The following is a 20,746-nucleotide window of genomic DNA, read 5'->3' as shown; positions in this document are numbered from 1 at the left end:
TTTCGTGCATACCACGTGTATACACCAAAAAAAATTTACTTGTTTCAAGTAAAATTTCATTGCTTCAAAGAAATAAATTACTTCAATAGTCACTATAGCAGAATTTACTTGTTTCAAGTAAATTTTTACCGTGCGTGAACATGCATTAAAAGCTATATACATTACTGTAACATATTTCTTATTAGGACAGATTTCATGAAAGTTGAAAGAGAAGGATTTGATCTTCGTCAAACGTAGTTAAGAAACAACAGTGACAAGAATCGTCTTAAGTTTCCAAGACCTATTTTTCCAATTGCACCATTACTTTTCTATAATGACGAAAAAATGAAGAAAATCTTAAGAGTTGGGAATAGAAAATCTTATAGACGTCTTTGAAAGTAAGTATAGAGAGAGATTTTTTGAACTGTTACGTGTCTTATTTACAAAATTTTTTTTTATTTCAACACAAAAACCTATTTTCTTATAAATTTTTTAGAAACTTGATGATTAAACAAGAATATATGTAGTATATATTTGCTTAGTAAAATAAACTTTGTAGTTAAAATAAATTCTTTTTTTTTAAATAAACAATGCTTTAAATACTACCTTTTCCAGAAAATAAAATTAAAGAAAAGGATTTACAATATTTAACTGAAGAGCTTATTGCACAAATAATTCAACCTATAGCACCTAAAGCACGTCTTTTAAACTACTGGAAAAGAAAATATGTTCAAAACATTTCAACTGATTCTTTGGATAACTTAGAAAGTCCACCTAAAAAAAGAAGTGTAAGTTTGGATCATTTTACATCATACATGATACTTATAAGTGACTGAGAAAAAATGTTTTAATCAAATAAGTCTTTCAAAAAATAATCCCGTCTTAAATGTTTCAAATGTTTTTGAAATAAAAATATTAAAAGTATGTTATTAATTATTATTAGTAATGAAGTAGGTATTTACTTGATTAAGAAAGGTACATTTATTTATTTATTTAAAAACATAAAAAAACGTTTCTTAAGTTCATTTATGATGGTGCAAGTACGTCTGAGACTTCAAATTTCAAATGTATTACAAAAAGATTCAGACAAAAAATGAAGAACTACTTACTACCACGTCAGCAAGCTTTCTTCGGTGAATCACAATTTATAATTCAGACTATGCCATCTATAAAAAAAACTGCTTAACAAAGAAAGTGTTGGACAACGTATTATAAAAATGTACGATAAAAGCGGTGGTATTAGTGAAAAAAATCGCAGTAAAATGTGATGTTGTTATTTCGTATCTTGAGACTAAACATGCAAGGTAAAATTTCAATACATTCTCTCAAATACACATTTGCTGTACTTTCTTATAAGAATTTATATAAACTTTATACATTATAACGATACATTTTTTTATGATAAGAGAAGCAACGAACTTTGTGAAAAAAATAGCAATCTCATTGTTAAAGATTTTCCAACAGAATGTCAAAATACATATTTTGTACCTCCTGTAAGTAAAAAATATTATTTGACTAAAAAATCAGTTCCAGCACGAGGTAAACTAGTAAATATGTGGAGAAATCGTAAATATGAAAATTAAAAAAGTGAAAAACAGATTGATATATTCAAACAGATCCCGAAAATAACAATAATGAAGAAGATAAAGTCATCGTACGAAAAAAAGAATATGATGGAATTAATAAATTATTATAAATCAGTTTTTATCATTTATAAATAAGTCAGTTATTTTATTTATAAATCTGTTAATAATGTTGAAAGCTTTTGGCTATTTTTAATGTGTTTGTTTAAACTTACTTGTATACAATTTATTTTGCAGTCTTATACACACTTCTCGCACTCTCGCGCATCCGAGCGGGCTGAGCCTTCGCGGAAATGTCGGGCGGAAATCTTGAGTCGCTCGGTCTCTCTGCGTGGCTCGCGAAACGGCGATCTTGAAGACCGATGAATGACCGCCCCCGCGATCAGATCTTGCACGCGACACGCGACCGACGGATATCTTGTTCGCGAGGCAGATGAGCGACCGCGAACACGGAGACGTGTGAGACTCAGGCTCACTTGGGTTACTCGGCGGCGCGATAGCGGGCACGAATTCACCCACCTCACAGGGGTACGAGGCGCGATAGAGCCGCGTTCACAATGTACGGCGCGGCACGACAAGATGGCCGCGAGCGGGGTCGATATCGGGATCGAACTCCCGGCGTTGATTTTATGAGAAATGATCGACAACTCTCACGCTCGCGGTGATCGCGACGCTCGAGATATAGAGGCACTCGCAAAAACCGGATTCGCGTCGTAGGACGATTTCGCCGTCGACACGGGTCTTTCGCCAAGGATCACGCTACCGCACACGATGATCACGTAATCCGTCTGTGTGTGCGTCGTCCCGTCGTATTACGAGCGACGAAAACTCGGGAAAAGAGATGTTTCGCGCGACGACCAATCGAGCGGAGTGCAGATCGCGACGAAATTTGTGCTCACGATGCAACCCTTTGCACGGATGCACTGAGCGCACCCAACTTTCCGGAATTCGCGCGCGGACCAATCGACCGGGTACGCGCACGACGAAAACCGGCTCACTCTCCGTCCACGTGAACGGAAAAGCTATCTGAGATGTTTCACCCCGAGTCAAAATTTAACCCTCCGAATACCCTGCGTTTACTCGAAATCCTTTGAAAGAGCATATGCCGCCGTACTGTGCACCCTGCTTATAACCTATTTGGACTCTACTTTCAGATTTTGTCATGAAAAGATCACTCCTGGGAACCTCCTCAAACTTCCTCTAACTATGATCGAACCTCCATTTAATCTCGTTACAATTCATGGCTTGTGCGATGACTTCACGTACCCTTCGTAGGCGTCCTAATGTTCCGCGCTCACTCCGCAGACTCTCCGTACGCGTCCTAATGTTCCGCGCTCACTTCGCAGACTCTCCGTACGCGTTTCATGTGTGCTCTCCGTTCACCCTCCCTACAATTCGACGTAGGCATCTATTCCCGTGAGCCTCCGTGTACCCTCTGTAGAACCTTCGAAATACTTTTTTCTAAAACTTCGATAGAGCCTCCGTACACTCTATTCCCGTAAGCCTCCGTGTATCCTCTGTAGAACCTATAATTGTCTATATGTTGCCGACCCATAAAAGTAAAACGTTCCCCAAAATATTAAGAGAGAAATTTATTCATCATCTGCAATAATATATGATAAATGGCGTGTCTCCGTGCCAAAAACAGGTCAGATTCCGCTATAAAAAAGATTACGTTGCAATGACAAGTTTGAACATTTAAGATAAAATTTTCAAAATTTCAACAAAATATAATGTTGTATAAGATCACTGAATATATAGACCTTTTATGTATTATTTAAATCATAGTAACACGGCAGGCAACTCGTTTTTATGTTTTATAATTGTATTTTATATCATATTTTACATTATGTGTCAATATACAATCATGTGTCAATAGATAAGTCAATCAAAAGAATGTGATTATATAAATGCCACTTATACCGACGAAGCACGCGGACGGTTATGATAAGAAAGAAAGACGCGGTAATTGTTTACACTTTACGCCGTTGAGCCGCTCTGCGCGCGTGCCGCGCGTGGCGCGGAAAAGTGCGTTTTGACAAATGATAACCGCCGCGCGCGGCACCATATAGCCCAGCCAGCCCAGCGGTGTGTTGCTGTTGCTATACGTGCCCTTGCCAAGACCTCCAGTGATACCGGAATATTCGATCCTCGGGCGCCGGTGATGAGCTCTATCGCACGACACAGTCGCACGCCGTCACGTAAGAGAAACAGGAATTTTCTCAGAATAAATTGGTTCAGCTGCATGACGAACTTTTGGCTCGGGTCAGTTTTATTGTAGCTGGCCGGGCATTTTCACGCAGACTCGCTATATATGTCCTAAGAAAGGACATCGCAAGCTAAGGTAAGTGAAAGTTATATTAAGAATTGAGTGTCCCTCGGATACAATAGTGACAGCAAAATATTATACGCTACAACATTGTACAGATCGAATGGGTTTTCCAAACTTTAAAACACAGTTTTATTCCTTGTTAGATAGTGAAATCATTAAAATCGAAATCACATTATCATAATTGGTTAGGACACCCGCACAAATTGTTGGGGGTTCCAGGTTCGAATTCTGGCTGAGGTAATATTTTTTGCAATAATTTCTTTCTAATAATTTGATTTTGAATTTAATGATTTTACTATCTAACGAGAAATAAAACTGTGTTTTAAAGTTCGAAAAACCCATTCGGCGCGCAGTTACTGAGTTGGAAGAGATATACATCATGGCCAGTTGAATCGATTAATATAATTTTGTTACAGTAAGATAGAAACTTTGAGATTATGTAAAAATATAATACAATTGTTTGCCAACATTTTTTTGTTGCAGATTTCCGATTTTTATAAATCTCCCGGCAAAGGCAAGGTAAATTGTTTGATAAATATTGATTTTTGCTATTGTTTTGTATATGTTATTATAAGATGATGTAATTTGAGCGCATTTTTAGGTAGAAATATATCCTGGAACGAACTTTTATTTTTATGAGGGCATCAAAGTGAATATTATGGATAAATCCAAAGTTTTGGACCAACAAACATCAGAGCTTGTCAATCACTGGCCTCTCCTCGTGCGGCATGCACTGATCGAGGTATATGGAAAGAATTTAGCCTTATTTTGTGCAAAAGGCAGCAAAAAGGATGGACGCCCGGGTATCGATGCCCAGTTTTATACAGCTCTTTACTGTGAGTATCTTTTGTGCACATATATGTTACAAAAAATGCTTATTTTCAACAATGATAGAAGGGCATAGAGGGGGACAAATAATGGTAAAATCAATTTTTCAAGATCACATGAAATTTATTGCCATTTCTTTTAAATAAAATCATATGATTTTTCTTACATGATATAATTTCTAAAATTATTCTGCATATTAAAGTGTTAAGAAAAAATTACTACAAAATTAACCCTAATCTCTCCAACATAATTGTTGTAAAAAAATATTTAAATAAATAATATTTCCAAATTTTCTTTACATTAATTTTTAGTCGAAGGTATAAAGATATAATAATTTTTGGGGAATTTTTCAAAGCTAGTATTAACATACTGAAAAACGCGTGGGACTCGAAAGTGCATGGTTGGAGAAATTAAGTGCCGCAAAAAACGTTGGAGGGATTAGGGTTAATATCTACTTTACGAGGTATTTCATACTTTATTCTGGCATATTTTAACAATAAATATAAATATAAAAAAATATAAAATATCTCGTAAACTATTGATTTTTTGATAACTTTATTTAAATACTTTTATATGCAGAATAACTGGAGAAATTATATTATGTAAGAAAAATTATATGATTCCATTAAAAAAAATGGCGACAACTTTATGTGACTTTGAAAAATTGATTTTTTCAAAAATTGATTTTACCATTTTTGTCTCTCTATATCCTACAACTTTTTTATGGAACATTTTTTTTAGAAAATACTCTGGCACAATAAAGATCTTAAGGCCGCGGTGGAATCTGCAGTCGCGATGAACGACCTGGCGGTCATCGTGGATCTTCTGGGTATTTTTACATTAAAACCAGCGATGTGGAACTTGGACCTGTGCAATTTCTTATTGGGTTTCATCAGCGATCTCTTTCAGAGTAAATATGAGATGTATATAACTGTAGCTTGCGCGGCATTGAGAATTATTCTTCGTAATTTCGCCCCAGTGATAAAGGTAATGATTGCTAGCGTGTTTACTTTCATTACTCGCAACAAAAAACTCGATCTGCGAGACGTGTCACGATGGAAGTTTGTATCAACAGTACGTTCAGAACGGATTTTTATCCAATCCGAATAATATATCGTTTAAAATTACTTTACTATTAATTCAGACATAAAACATATGTATTAAATTTTTTTTGTAATTCTTTCTGATGTATATGTAATTACCTTTTATATAACTTAGACCCCTTATAATTAGTGTTCCTTACAATTGCGTTATATATTTACAATTTAAACATATAGTTTGAAAAACAAAAAATTAATTTTTAAGTATTATAAAAATATAAAATATTAGTGCTATACTTTCAAAGAATATTAATTTTACTTATATTAATATAGTTATATTAATGATATTTTCTCGTTCAAATACATTATTGAATGTATCTTATATTTATTTATACGCCTCATTAATTTATATTTCCCTTTTTTGTCATATATTTGCGATGTATGGAACCTATTCTCGGAGGTCACCGAGAACCCTTCTTAGACCCTAACATTTTGATATTAATTTCCCAGGTAGCAAGGTGACGTTTAAAGACGTCGTCATTTGACATTACTCTGCTATCTGGGTATCCTCACCTCGAGGCTGCGATATAGATATAAAAGGCTCGAATAATCGCGTACTAATAATGATTCATTGTTGTTGAAATTTAGTATTCGAGAAGTACTTATAGCCTGCGTTCGTTTATTCTTTATAATACACGTAACGTGTATTATAGATTTTATTTTCCCAATAGCTTCCAATGTGAATAAACGAACGCATAAGTACTTCTCGAATACTGAATTTCAACAACAATGAATCATTATTATTAGTACGCGCTTATTCGAGCCTTTTATATCTATATCGCAGCCACGAGGTGAGGATACCCAGGTAGCAGAGTGATGTCAAATGACGACGTCTTTAAACGTCATCTTGCTACCTAGGAAATTAATATCTACAAAATGTTAGGGTATAAGAAGGGTTCTCGGTGACCTTCGAGAATAGGTTCTACAGAGGGTACACGGAGGCTTACGGGAATAGAGTGTACGGAGGCTCTATCGAGGTTTTAGCAAAAACGTGCTGAGAGTCTAAGGAGGGTATTTCGAGGTTTTATCCAGCCATGACGTCGAATCTGCGAATTGTAGGGAGGGTGAACGGAGAGTCGCCAGACTTCGCGTAACCTCCGTAGACGTTAAATGGGTAAAAACTGCCATTTGAGAAGTGAACGGAGGCTCGGCGACATAGACAAATGCTTTGTTACGTGACCCTCCGTTCATTCCGTTCAAGGAGAGTGTGCGATCGCGATCTCGGGCGTTACGGAGGGTCTATTTTTTGACTCGGGACGCGGCGACCACTCGAGCGGGTGCGGCTCGCGATTAACTATTACGGACTTCGCGCAATTACTTTCGGCACTCCCGATAATCTAATTGCCACGAACGGCCGGCTCGACTTTCTCCTTAGCACGGCAGAAACGGAAGAGAGCGCGGATCGATATCGATCATCCCTCGTCCTCGTCCCGATAGGACTCTCGGGCGGGGGTATCGTTGCCTCACGAAGGACGAATCACCGTCGATCCACGAAGATAGGTGACGAATCACATCGATCCGCGATGTAACGCGTTGCGCGGTATATACGCGAATTAGGAAACGCGTGCGCGTTTTACCTTTGCATGTCGGAACAGTAAGCGCGACAACCGGGTGATCTCGGGCGCATTCGGGTCAAGCCCGAGGGTTGTTTGTGCTCGCGCCAGGGGCGTTAGCTGTCGCGACAGCGCCCCACCGTAACGACTTTACCTTTGTGTACATTTAATGCAAATAATGAATGAGTCGTTTGAAGAATCTATATTTGTTAGTTCCAAGAAAATTAATTTCTCATCGCAATAAATATATATTTGTTGCAAAAAAATAATGTAAGCGTACAAGACTCTATTTATTAGTTGCAAGAAAATTAATTTCTTACAGCATCAAATATATTTTTATTGCAAGAAAATATTGTAACCGTGCAAGAGTCTGTTTCTTAGTTGCAAGCAAATTAATTTCTTATCGAAGTAAAAATGTATTTATTTCAAGAAAATAATGTAACCGCGCAAGAATCTGTTTATTTGTTGCAAGCAAATTAATTTCTGATCGCATCAGTAAATACATATATCGTTACTGCAAAAAAATATTGTTACCGTACAAGAATCGATATTTTCAATGCAAAAAATTTTCCATTGCCTCAAAAATAAGATTACTACTCGTGATAAATATTTCCTTTGTTTCAAGAAATATAAATATTCCCGCAGATAACATTTTCTTATTTTGATGTAATTTTCATTTCTTTTCATAACATATAATTTTTATTTAAAGAGATAATTCTTTCGTTCCAGAAATTATTTACTAGCAACAAGAAAGTTGTTTCTATGAAAGAAGTAAATTCTTGCTAGGGATTCTATTGGAGAAATTTTTTTCTTTAAAGCAATGAATTTTCACTTGAAACAAGTAAATTTTTTTCCGTGCACATTTTTATTTAATATAATTTTATTATATTTTCAATAAAATATTTCCATCAGTTAGCATTATTTCAAAATGCTATATGATCATTTTATTGGCTGAATAAAGTATTAAGACCGCCTATGATCAGACTAACGACAAGACGATCTTAAATATAAGATCGAACTTATGATGACTCGCTTCGTCGTAAAGGGGAATTCAAAGTATGTGATTAATTCGAAGAACGAGAGGCCGCTCGCTTACAAAGAGGATAATCTTTGGTGATTTCCCTTGTTAATCAATATACACATAAGTCTGAAAATCAATGTTTTCGACTTCATGGAGAAAATTTTATATTAAATATTACTATGGTTTCGCACTAGCTGCGGACCATCGAGGAATTAGAAGTTAAAATACCATAATCATTGTTTTAAAAACAATTAAATAACGTAATTTTGACCATAAACATGGTATTTTAACTTCTAATTCCTCGATCGTCCGCAGCTAGTGCGACACCATAGTAATATTTTATATAAAATTTTCTCCGTGTGGAATGCGATTATTAATTTCGTTCATTCTAAGTTGCTTATACTTATTGTTATTCAAATTCCACAATTAATTTCCCGATTAATGATTAATGCAATTGATGTAGGTGTCTGATAATAGAAAGTAGGTAAAATTAATAAAAGCATTGATCAATGGCAATTTTTAAGTTGTATAATTTTCATTTATCTTTATTTTATGTTTGATGCATCAATATCGATATATGTCTATGTCACATTGTAAAGAAATACATTTTGTCTTACACAAACATAAAAATTCATGAAAATATAATATGATTTTGTTTTCTCATTTGCCCAGATTTAAATAAATATTAACATTGTCTGCTGCTGGTCCCCTGCATTCAAAGCATAAACAAATATTAAGATAAATTTAACGGTCAAGTTATTCGAATTTAATATCCATGCATATTCCTTATTTATTTTATATGTATATACAAGAATAATAAAAATATTCTCTCGAAAGTTTGTTGCGTTGAAATATAATAAGAAACGAAACTAAACGAAGATAAATCGTGTTACATTCGACATCATTTCTTTATCGTTAAAAATGTAATTTTACTAATTTAATAAACCTATCTATATAATATCTATATATAATACTTTATATATAATAAATCTAATTTAATAAATTTTAATAAAAAAATTCGGCTAATAATAATAAGCGATATCGTGTAATAAAATATAAAAAAGAAAAGCGCCATAAGTATATATTCTTCTTCAGTATAGAAATAACAATTAATATAGATATAAATTAATACTATCAAAAAAATGGAATAAAATTATAAAAAAGAAACTTAAATATTAAACACAAATAATATAATTGTGAAACTTATTATAGTTACATTAAATAAAATATAAGCATTAATAGAAGATCTCTACTATTTTGCGATTTTCGCAACAAAATAGAAATGCATTAACAGAAATTTATATTATTTAATTAATTCTTTTCCTTTAAAGTCGATTTTTTATTTTCTCATGAGTAAATTCACATTATTCAGGAAAATTAAGCCGGATTTGGACCAAGCAAAGGAGTTTTATTATATCAACTTGATTGCTTACGCGCTTTTAAGAAAAATATCTATAAATATGAGTTTAAGTGTGTTAAATTATTTATATATTGATAGTGGAGAGATTATGTCTATGATACATATGTATATATATTAAGAAATAAGAATACTATAATTTCAGTTTTTATTTAACACTGTACTTTTGCTGTTATCATCCGAGTTTAGTAACTCACGCAGATGATAACCATGAAAAAAATATAGTTTTGCAGCAATATACAACAACATTATTGTATCGTAAAAAGGTGTGCTTATTTATAACACATTTGTATAATAATAAATTATGAATTCAATATACTATTATAAATTGTGTGTTCAGATATTTATATTCGCTCCGTGCGTTTCAGGTCGCGCCATCTACCGCTATCGCCATGCAAATAAAAGTGGAAACAACGAGATATGTTTACAGGCAGTTTGCAAAAAAATAGAAAAAACAACTTTAACGTGTGATTATTACCAAAGCTTCTTGTGCAATAGATGCAGTGTATTTTTTTACATTTTACTGTTAATAATTTCGGTAAGTAAAAATTGCTATACGCGCATAATCTATGATTGTTACTATTTTGATGTTATTAGTTATCGTTTGTGTTATGCCTGTAACGTTCCCGCTTATTGTTGCCTGTATATATGTTTTTCTTATCTAACGTCTTTCGCTATTTTTCGACCTCGTTATTACTTTCAATTCGACTGTTTCGCCGGCCAGTTCATATGGCGATAATCGCCACACTATATAATTGGAGGACTATATAACAGCGGTATTGCACAGCGGTATTTATGTCACTTTAATTACTGGAACTCCTATTTTTTATATCAGAAAACAATAAATAATAACTACTGCTAATTAAATATTGCTTTAAAAAATGTCAATAATAAAAAGCAAAAAATGTAGATTCAATAAAGTTACTTTTTCATACGTTATATTGAAAAAAAAAAAAAAAATATATTTTTCCAGATTTCTATTCCAAGTTGCAGCAACTGCTGTATTTGTTATGGATAAAAAATGGAGATTGTGATAACAACTGGATTTCAAAAAGTTACCCATGAAATACTCTTTCAACCGGAAACTATTCCAAAAGGGAAGCAACTAGTTAATGCTGGTCATGTTTGCGATGTTAAGGAATGTAGGCGAAATAATCAAAGTTACCTTATTGAAACTCAAGTCATAAGACAAACTTCAGTGTCATCTCAACCATACCGTACAAAGTTAAATGTAACTTTAAAAATATTTCTATTAATTACATGAATCTATGTACATTACATCAACAATTTTATGTAAATATTTCTAGATTGATGCTGATCGTAAGGTAACTCTTGTTTCATGCACATGTGTTTACAACAAGAGCGGAAAATGTAAACATATAGCTGCTCTCATTCATTATATTAATAATGAAGAAAGTTTGAGCAAGACAGATTTTGAACAGCAATGGGGAAAGCCCACAACGCACCAACTTACAAAAGAAAAATATTCTAAGGGAAAATATTTTTGTGATATGTTTCCGCCTACAAACAAATTTAATGTAAAACCTGTAGAAGTGAATATGACTGAGTTACCAGATCCTTCACCTTTAAAAACTATCTTGCTCGAGATCAAAAAAGATAAAAATCAAAAAGCGATACAAAGCCTCATGGATTTTATGTTAACCGAAGTTGAAAGGAATCTCCAAAAAGAAGATTGTGCATCCTGTTTGAATACATTTTTTACATTGTGTGATAATTGTATGGTATATATGAAGGAACAGCAAGTGCAAGAGTATGCGAAAAATTTTTACTGTGCATCGATATTATTAACAAGGAAGGAAATTGTTCAATTATGTTGTGACACCTTAGAACAGTCAAAGTGCGATAAATGGTTTCAAGCTAGAAGCATCAGACTGTCTGCTAGTACGAATATCCATAGTATCAAAATCAGAAATAAGAAGACGATAGAGAAACTAGTTTCTGAAATGCTACAGTCAAAAAAAGTTGATACTCCTGGGACTCGTTATGGGATAAAACATGAAGTGGATGCAATGACAGAATACGAGAATATGTTTAAAGTAAATGTAAAAAAAGTTGGATTGCTAGTCTGTGAGAAACAACCATGGCTATGTGCTAGCCTTGACGGTGTAGTTACTATAAGTGGATGTGTTAAGAAGATAGTTGAATTCAAATGTCCAATAACCTGTGAAAAAATGCCTGTTGTCGACTTTGAAAATAAAAAGTGTAATGTCAAATACTTAGTCTTTGAAGAAAATGAAGTACGTTTGAAGACATCAGTTCAGTATTATACACAATGCCAAACTCAAATGTACGTGTCGGGTATGAAGGAATGTGATCTGTTTATTTACTCTCCTGTAAAAAATGGTTCCTGTTGTGTAACTGTCCAAAGAAATGAAAATTTCATAAAAAAAAGTGATTCCAATGTGTGAAGATTTTTATTTTCAGCATTATTTAGTTAAATTGATTGAAAAAACAGTTAAAAGTGCAAATACAAAGAGCAAACAGCCAAAGCGATGCTTCAATGGTTTTGATATAAGCAATAGTATGTAGTTTTATATATGTATAAGTTGTACGTTTAAGTACCTGCGTAACTCAAAAATACCTGCGTACGTTTAAGTACCTGCGTCTAAGATTGTTTTTTAATAAGAAACTAAAAATGCAAAGTGTTTATTTATTAACAAGTTGTACGTTTAAGTACCTGCGTAACTCAAAAGTTTAAGATTGTTTTTTAATAAGAGACTAGAAATGCAAATTGTTTATTTATTAACAAGTTGTACATTTAAGTACCTGCGTAACTCAAAAGTTTAAGATTGTTTTTTAATAAGAAACTAAAAATGCAAAGTGTTGTTAAAATTATTTCTTAACAAAGTCAGTATAAATAAATATTTCATTTATATACAAGTATTTTTATTTACTTGTTATTGTCCTTTTCTTCTATTATAGGTGGCTGCAAATTTACTAACACGCAGCACACATGGACAATATATCATCAATAGAACTAAATAAATTTTCAGGTATCTTGCTGAGAATTTGGTATATTCTCAATCGCTGCATTATTCTTTCAACATGGATACGAACTCTTGCTATGTTGTAGGTATTTTGAGTCTCTTCTTTTGTAAATTCTCCTTTTTTTTTCTAAAAAAGGTGGCATAACAAGTACTACTTTCTTTCCTTTTTCATCGAGAACACGAGTGATTTGTGGAAATCCTTTATCGGCTAAAACTGTGTCTCCATCTTCTAACAAATCTATTAGTCCGGATTCAATAGTGATTTGTGAATCACTCTTTCTACCACCAGCGACCTTCGATTTAAAACTAATAAAGCCTCCGGGTGTTATACCTATTAACAGTTTGGCAGTAAAACCTTTTTTATAATGTGAGTAGGTAAACACACGATTGTCAACACTTGCTGGTACTTCAATCCTGAATTCAGTACAGTCAATGATTACTCGAGTATCTTTATATTCCGGATAAAAGCAGTCTGGCATCGTTCCTTGAATGACATCTTTTGCAGGCCAAAAAACTAAATTAGCTGTGGTCTTTGCTAATTCTTCCAATACTGAAAAAAATATTCTTGACACAGTTGTCCTATGTACATTAAACAACACACTGATTGCTGAAAAAGTTAATCCTGTCTTCATTTTTATTAAAAATATAAATAATCTATTTTCCTTTGAAATTTTAGTATTACTGCCAGTTGCGTCATGGATTCTTTTTAACAAAAATTTAAAATTGTTGTGTGTCACTCCAGCAAGATCCAGAAGCTGTTCATCTTTTTTTACTGATGCATAGCTTAAACAAGTTGTATCGTTATCTTGCACACTTTCATAGTCAGGTCCAACTGCTCTATTTACAAAAGTCTGTTGAGTCGTACCACATTTCTTATTTCTGAATTTCCTTGGATTTAATATTATGGTTTGATGATTTACTGTTACTATATCTGTTTGTACTTCTGCGTCACACTTACAATTAGAACCATTAGTAATATATCTATTACACATAAATGATTTTTCTGGCTCGCTAGCCTCAATAAAAATATGTGCTTCAGTCTCTTTATCCAGATACTTTGGACTCTCCGACTGCACTTCGACATTATCAAGTACTGAATCTTCATAACGCACATCCATATCACTGATCATATCATGTTCAATTACATTTCCTTTCACAGGTTCATCTTGATTTGTACTCATAATTTGCAATTTTTGCTTAGTTATAAATCTGCGTTTCATGAATCGAGCATGTCTGAAAAAAAAAAGAATAGTAAATATATTTTGCATATTTGCAACACAAATATTCATCTGTCCCTTTAATTCGTACCTGTTTACTGCAGCAACTTCACGAATATTTCTTGTTCTCTCAGCACAGAATACTGAGGGAACATATCCAGGACTTGCTTCTTCATTCGATTTTATTTTGCCAATAAAATGATCAGAGCATATTACATCTGATTTCTTTGGTTGCCACTTATAAGAACTAAAATTACATTACATAATTAATAAATTAATGTAAACAAAGCATTACGTGCAGAAGCTTTGGAGCAGACGCTATGAAGCCTATGTATAAAGCAGACGAATAAGGTTATGTACTTACTTAATTTTCCTTACAGCTGCAATCCATTTCTTTCGCTGCTCTAATTTATAGTCGGCAGTAGGGAATTTATAAAATTTACACGTATTCTTCAGTTCATTATTTTTACAATTTCTGACGCAACAACTACGATGACCCATTTTTAATAATAATAAGCCTAGTTGAATAGGAAAATATTCCACCCTGAGTTCACTATTCTCTCACCGGAGCGCTTCCGTAGCTCGTAGCTATCCCCTCCAACCGACTGCATAGAGCGAATATCGACGCTCGAGAAATTTATTTCAACAGTCGATAATATCAACATTCTTTATGTATCGCCGGATTCAATAGATTTATTTTGGTCACGAAAATTTGCCCAGAGATGGCTGACCTTAATCTCGTCGGTGCTTGTTGCGAACTATTTGTTGGTAAAACATTTACGTTTCTGAAATAAATTTCTAAATGAAATTGAAATAAATCTATTGCTATTCACAATTGCAATAGATTGTTGAAATTAAGTTTATGTGTTAATTTTTTCATCTCTTGCTCCCAATTTTTTCGACTGAAAGTCGAAAGTTGTAACTTTAGACGGTTTTAAAGGCGATTTCTTATTTTTCACATAATTTTAAACTTGATTTCTTTATTTTTTAGTTGATTCTGTTATTTTAAAGTTGACTTCTTAATTTTTTTTATGTGTGTATTTCACATTAGAAATATTAAGCAGCATTCGAACCAAGCAAACGACCACGAACAAACACAAATGTATAATTGTTTCGATGAGTGTCATCAGGTCGGGGACACTCGCCGGAACGAGTTTTGCTCATTCATGTTTGTTTGTACTCGTTCGACTGATTTGGTTCCAGTTTTAATGTTTGAATAAATTTGAGAAATAATTTATGAATGTTAAGCTGTTAAGCGCTTTCCAAGTATGTCAAAGCAATTTGGTCTCTCGAATGTTTTACAACGTGGCATTGTTACGCAAATAATAACGCTCGACGCAAGTCGATATTTTGCGCTGTTGAATATACATATAATAGTATGCATACGTCTGCAATATTGCACGCATTTCCGCGACGCGTTTGTTTGTTCTTTCAGCGTTATATGTTAAAAAAAAAAAAATAAAAAAAAAGAGAGAGAGGTGCTCAACCCAACGGCTATTTTTTTCGCTTCTCGAAGCTTATAAGCCCCAGTTCGATCGCGTTTCAGGCTCTTAAAAGGGTCGTCAAAATGCTAATTCCAAGCGGCGCAAAAATCTAAGTTTAACACATGCCCAGCAGCGTTTAAAAGTTACGTAGTTTCGGCGTTGTTGCCAGTGCCGGTTCTTCAGTAGTTACGCTCCGGAATGAGACCGGATTCTTATTAGCTTTAGTTTTGCGCAGGTCATCCCGACAGTATTTCAAAGATTGGTCGAGTAAACGTAAAAATAATAAAATCATAATAACTATATATAGAACAGAATATACGCTAAGAGAGAATTCTTTAAACGCACCAAAAATAACACGTCAATAGACGATCATCAAATTAATATTCAAATATTAACTGGATTGAAATTAACATAATAATCACGTAATTACTAATATATATCTGATTAATTTAAGAATTAATTATATTAAAATATTAGTGTACCCCTATATATATATATATATATATATATATATATATATAATTAAACAAAAATTATCGTTGCATCAACACGCGAGTCAACACGCAATCCGTTGAAGAGACTCGAGATATACTTTCTTTCGAAGTTCCGCCAATTTTATTTATATACAAAAGATCTATTTTTCTTTTTTAATGGGACTCTATACCGCATCGCGGGATGGAATCAATTTGTAAATGTAAATTTTGATGTAAAACCGGAATCTTCGATCGGCGTAGATTATTCATTTGTAAGCGCTTAATACTCATACAATATAGCGAATCTCGCGCGGACGTATATTCTCGCCGATTATTTCGCAGAGGTAACGCGACGGGAGAGGGAAAGAGAACGCGCGTGCAGAGGCGCGTAATAGGGACCGGCGCGGCGCAACAAACGAATAACATACTTTGCCGTTCCCACTCGCTGAATACTCGTAAATCCCGGCATTCGTGTGAATCCCGTTCATAGCAGAGGGTTCGCGATCGGTCCGTCTAAATTGGCACGAGAACTATAACGCTCGCCGATCGCATGCTTCCTGTCTTTTCTCCTTCCGCTCACCCCTGTCTCTCCCGCCGCTCTGTGCGGGCATGCAAAATGAGCGGAAAAGAGAAAAAAACGCGAAAAAAATTGCTCTCGTAATGCAGCACATAATATCGGAGCAATTGCTTTTCCGTGAAAGCGCGGGTGCGGTGCGGCGCGCCGACGAACCCGCGGGGGTTGAAGAGAGCGATCGCGGAGCGGACATAGAAGAATGAGGACGGTAGCATCGAAACGCACGATCAAAGAAAACTTGTAAATCCAGCCGCGAAATTAGCCTGACACTAATTTCACAACCGGCGGGAGAGAGAGAAGCAATATGGGCAAGGCTAAGAAGCCAGTCGGAAAAGATTGGCCTAAGGAGGCGGAGAAGGTTCCCTCCTAGGGAGGGAAAGAATAAGGCGACCTCGCGTGATACCTCATACCGACTTCGCGTGTCGAAGTCTGATTTGCTTTGTTGAATCAAGTGTACACGAGCGGAGGGGGCCTATACGTCTCGTAAAAAGCGAGGAGAACGAGATAGTGCGCAGCCCCTCCTCCCGTCCATCATTTTCGTCGGCAATTAGACTGCCGATGGAACTCGTCCATCCGACTTGTCAGTCTCTATCTCTATCTCTATCTTTATCTCTCTCTCCCTCTCTCTTTCTCTCTACTGTCGTTTCGCGGGAAGTATTTTAAACTGACGTTATCGCCGACCGACGTATCAGCTGCATCTTTATTTAACTCACTCGTCAGACCAAATCCGCTCCTTCTCTTTCTCTTTCTTGATCGAACGGATTGTCGCGGTGTGTCATTAATTACCTACGTTGGAACGAGATCCGAAAGCGGACTGAAAGTGCGACGCGCCACGATAAGAATTTCACGCAAATATTCCAAGATCGTTGGAATTATATCAATTTTTCGGACATTTTCAGTATTAACGCAGGTTCTGTGCAAGATATATGACTTCAGATAACGGTGAACTCGATTTCGCGTTTCGATGACTTGCTTATTAGCGCCGCAAATTGCGACGTATAAGCGAGAAAGATGTTCTCGTTCGACGGCAGGTTTAAACCTAATGACGAATATACTCGAAGGTATCAAGAGACACGGTAGTGTCTCGCGCCAAGTACACGCGGAGCGAGACCGACCGTGACTCTTTTACGCGACGCGACGGGTTGCGAGTACCCGAGATGTTGAGATCTCGATAACGAGTGAACGGATCAAGTTCTAAGTAGGCTTGATCGATAGCTTGGGGTCCAATTAGGGGGGGGTTTCTCTCATAATATTCCGCTACGTGCCCTACGAGCGGAGATATTGCGACGCAAAGTCCAAATGTGAAAATTTATTTTTAAGATACTTCTTCTCCTACTAACGCCGACGTCTGATATGATGACGTCATAATCAGAAACGTTACTTTCACTTTTTCGACGCTGGCGGCGCAGGTATCGCTAGTTTCGATATCGCGCGCGTATTTCGAAATTAGGTCGATAGACTTATCGGTCAGAAGGAAGATTTCTATTTAGGTAAATTAGGTATATATATAAATAATATATATTGAGTTAACGGAAAAGAAGATTCTCTACGCTTGGCAGAAAATGCCGCTAGGGAATTTTTAAGTCGATTCTTATGAATTAAGCTTGAATGCGATGTCTAGGTATCCCAGGTTGCCGATGACGAGGTCCAGATAGTGCGCTTCATAGTTTTTGGTGTCCAGGTGTAATCGTACGTTGAATTCGATGTCTAGGTGTCCCAGGTTGCCAATGACGAGGTCCACATAGTGCGCTTCGTAGTTTTTGGTGTCCAGGTGTAATAATACGTTGAATGCGATGTCTAGGTGTTCCAGGTTGCCGATGATGATGTCTAGATAGTGAGTTCCGTAGTTTTCGGTGTCTACGTGTATTTATACCTTGAATTCGATGTTTAGGTGTCCCAGGTTGCTGATGACGAGTTCCAGATATCGCGCTCCGTAGTTTTCGGTGTCTAGGTGTAATAATACTTCGAATTCGATGTTCACGTGTCCCAGGTTGCCGATGACGAGATCCAGATAGTGCGCTTCATAGTTTTTGGTGTCCAGGTGTAATCGTACGTTGAATTCGATGTCTAGGTGTCCCAGGTTGCCGATGACAAGGTCTACATAGTGCGCTTCGTAGTTTTCGGTGTCCAGGTGTAATAATACGTTGAATGCGATGTCTAGGTGTTCCAGGTTGCCGATGATGAAATTTAGATAGTGAGTTCCGTAGTTTTAGGTGTCTACGTGTATTTATACCTTGAATTCTATGTTTAGGTGTCCCAGGTTGCTGATGACGAGGTCCAGATATCGCGCTCCGTAGTTTTCGGTGTCTAGGTGTAATAATACTTCGAATTCGATGTTTACGTGTCCCAGGTTGCCGATGACGAGATCCAGATAGTGCGCTTCATAGTTTTCGGGGTCCAGGTGTAATCGTACGTTGAATTCGATGTATAGGTGTCCCAGGTTGCCGATGACAAGGTCTACATAGTGCGCTTCGTAGTTTTCGGTGTCCAGGTGTAATAATACGTTGAATGCGATGTCTAGGTGTTCCAGGTTGCCGATGATGAAATTTAGATAGTGAGTTCCGTAGTTTTAGGTGTCTACGTGTATTTATACCTTGAATTCTATGTTTAGGTGTCCCAGGTTGCTGATGACGAGGTCCAGATATCGCGCTCCGTAGTTTTCGGTGTCTAGGTGTAATAATACTTCGAATTCGATGTTTACGTGTCCCAGGTTGCCGATGACGAGATCCAGATAGTGCGCTTCATAGTTTTCGGGGTCCAGGTGTAATCGTACGTTGAATTCGATGTATAGGTGTCCCAGGTTGCCGATGACAAGGTCTACATAGTGCGCTTCGTAGTTTTCGGTGTCCAGGTGTAATAATACGTTGAATGCGATGTCTAGGTGTTCCAGGTTGCCGATGATGAAATTTAGATAGTGAGTTCCGTAGTTTTAGGTGTCTACGTGTATTTATACCTTGAATTCTATGTTTAGGTGTCCCAGGTTGCTGATGACGAGGTCCAGATATCGCGCTCCGTAGTTTTCGGTGTCTAGGTGTAATAATACTTCGAATTCGATGTTTACGTGTCCCAGGTTGCCGATGACGAGATCCAGATAGTGCGCTTCATAGTTTTCGGGGTCCAGGTGTAATCGTACGTTGAATTCGATGTCTAGGTGTCCCAGGTTGCCGATGACAAGGTCTACATAGTGCGCTTCGTAGTTTTCGGTGTCCAGGTGTAATAATACGTTGAATGCGATGTCCACGTGTCCCAGGTTGCCGATGACGAGGTCCACACAGTGCGCTTCGTAGTTTTCGGTGTCCAGGTGTAATAATACGTTGAATGCGATGTCTACGTGTCCCAGGTTGCCGATGACGAGGTCCACACAGTGCGCTCCGTAGTTTTTGGTGTCTACGTGTATTAATATCTTGAATTCGATGTCCACGTGTCTCAGGTTGCCGATGACGAGGTCCACACAGTGCGCTTCGTAGTTTTCGGTGTCCAGGTGTAATCGTACGTTGAATTCGATGTCTAGGTGTCCCAGGTTGCCGATGACGAGGTCCACATAGTGCGCTCCGTAGTTTTCGGTGTCTACGTGTATTAATACCTTGAATTCGATGTCCACGTGTCCCAGGTTGCCGATGACGAGGTCCACACAGTGCGCTTCATAGTTTTCGGTGTCCAGGTGTAATAATACGTTGAATTCGATGTCCACGTGTCCCAGGTTGCCGATGACGAGGTCCACACAGTGCGCTCCATAGTTTTTGGTGTCTACGTGTATTAATATCTTGAATTCGATGTCCACGTGTCTCAGGTTGCCGATGACGGGATCCAGATAATGCGCTTCATAGATTTCGGTGTCCAGGTGTAATAATACGTTGAATTCGATGTCTACGTGTCCCAGGTTGCCGATGACGAGGTCCACATAGTGCGCTCCGTAGTTTTTGGTGTCTACGTGTATTAATATCTTGAATTCGATGTCCACGAGTCCGAGGTTGCCGATGACGGGATCCAGATAATGCGCTTCATAGTTTTCGGTGTCCAGGTGTAATAATACGTTGAATGCGATGTCTACGTGTCCCAGGTTGCCGATGACGAGGTCCACACAGTGCGCTCCGTAGTTTTTGGTGTCTACGTGTATTAATATCTTGAATTCGATGTCCACGTGTCTCAGGTTGCCGATGACGGGATCCAGATAATG

At 36.5% G+C, this 20,746-nt stretch overlaps 2 protein-coding genes and 1 long non-coding RNA gene across 6 annotated transcripts in view; 1 reads left to right on the top strand and 2 right to left on the bottom strand.

Moving 5' to 3' along the window:
• LOC143901453 (sentrin-specific protease 1-like) overlaps positions 1–20,746 on the bottom strand; it is a 156,814-nt gene that overhangs the window by 111,553 nt on the left and 24,515 nt on the right. The window lies entirely within an intron of this gene.
• On the top strand, positions 3,634–7,072 carry LOC143901479 (uncharacterized). The gene is made up of 4 exons (XR_013258096.1): positions 3,634–3,906; positions 4,378–4,413; positions 4,496–4,730; positions 5,464–7,072. It is a non-coding gene; the product is annotated as an uncharacterized LOC143901479 (long non-coding RNA).
• On the bottom strand, positions 7,617–14,649 carry LOC143901456 (uncharacterized). Of its 2 annotated transcripts, XR_013258076.1 has the most exons (4): positions 14,403–14,649; positions 14,130–14,285; positions 12,729–14,054; positions 7,617–12,463 (listed from the first exon to the last, which is right to left on the bottom strand). XR_013258076.1 is itself a non-coding variant. In XM_077413789.1 (3 exons), exons 1-3 carry the CDS (start codon positions 14,537–14,539, stop codon positions 12,875–12,877), a joined length of 1,473 nt encoding a protein of 490 aa, XP_077269915.1. In that variant the 5' UTR covers positions 14,540–14,649; the 3' UTR covers positions 12,656–12,874. The 2 variants fall into 2 exon arrangements, 1 of the variants encoding a protein (XP_077269915.1); XM_077413789.1 differs by lacking the exon at positions 7,617–12,463 and having other exon boundaries at positions 12,656–14,054.

This window comes from Temnothorax americanus, unplaced genomic scaffold, assembly GCF_048541705.1.
Source record: "Temnothorax americanus isolate GAGA-0224 unplaced genomic scaffold, ASM4854170v1 Scaffold34, whole genome shotgun sequence".
In the NCBI taxonomy this organism is placed as follows: domain Eukaryota; kingdom Metazoa; phylum Arthropoda; class Insecta; order Hymenoptera; family Formicidae; genus Temnothorax; species Temnothorax americanus.
This window is presented reverse-complemented; position numbering and strand designations above follow the sequence as displayed.

Excerpts from the sequence above, each read along its gene's own strand:
- LOC143901456 (XM_077413789.1), bottom strand. The coding sequence starts at position 14,539 with ATGGGTCATCGTAGTTGTTGCGTCAGAAATTGTAAAAATAATGAACTG. Across the intron at positions 14,286-14,402 it reads GCAGCTGTAAGGAAAATTAA|TTCTTATAAGTGGCAACCAA; the intron begins GTAAGTACATAA and ends ATGTAATTTTAG. Across the intron at positions 14,055-14,129 it reads GAAGTTGCTGCAGTAAACAG|ACATGCTCGATTCATGAAAC; the intron begins GTACGAATTAAA and ends TTTTTTTTTCAG.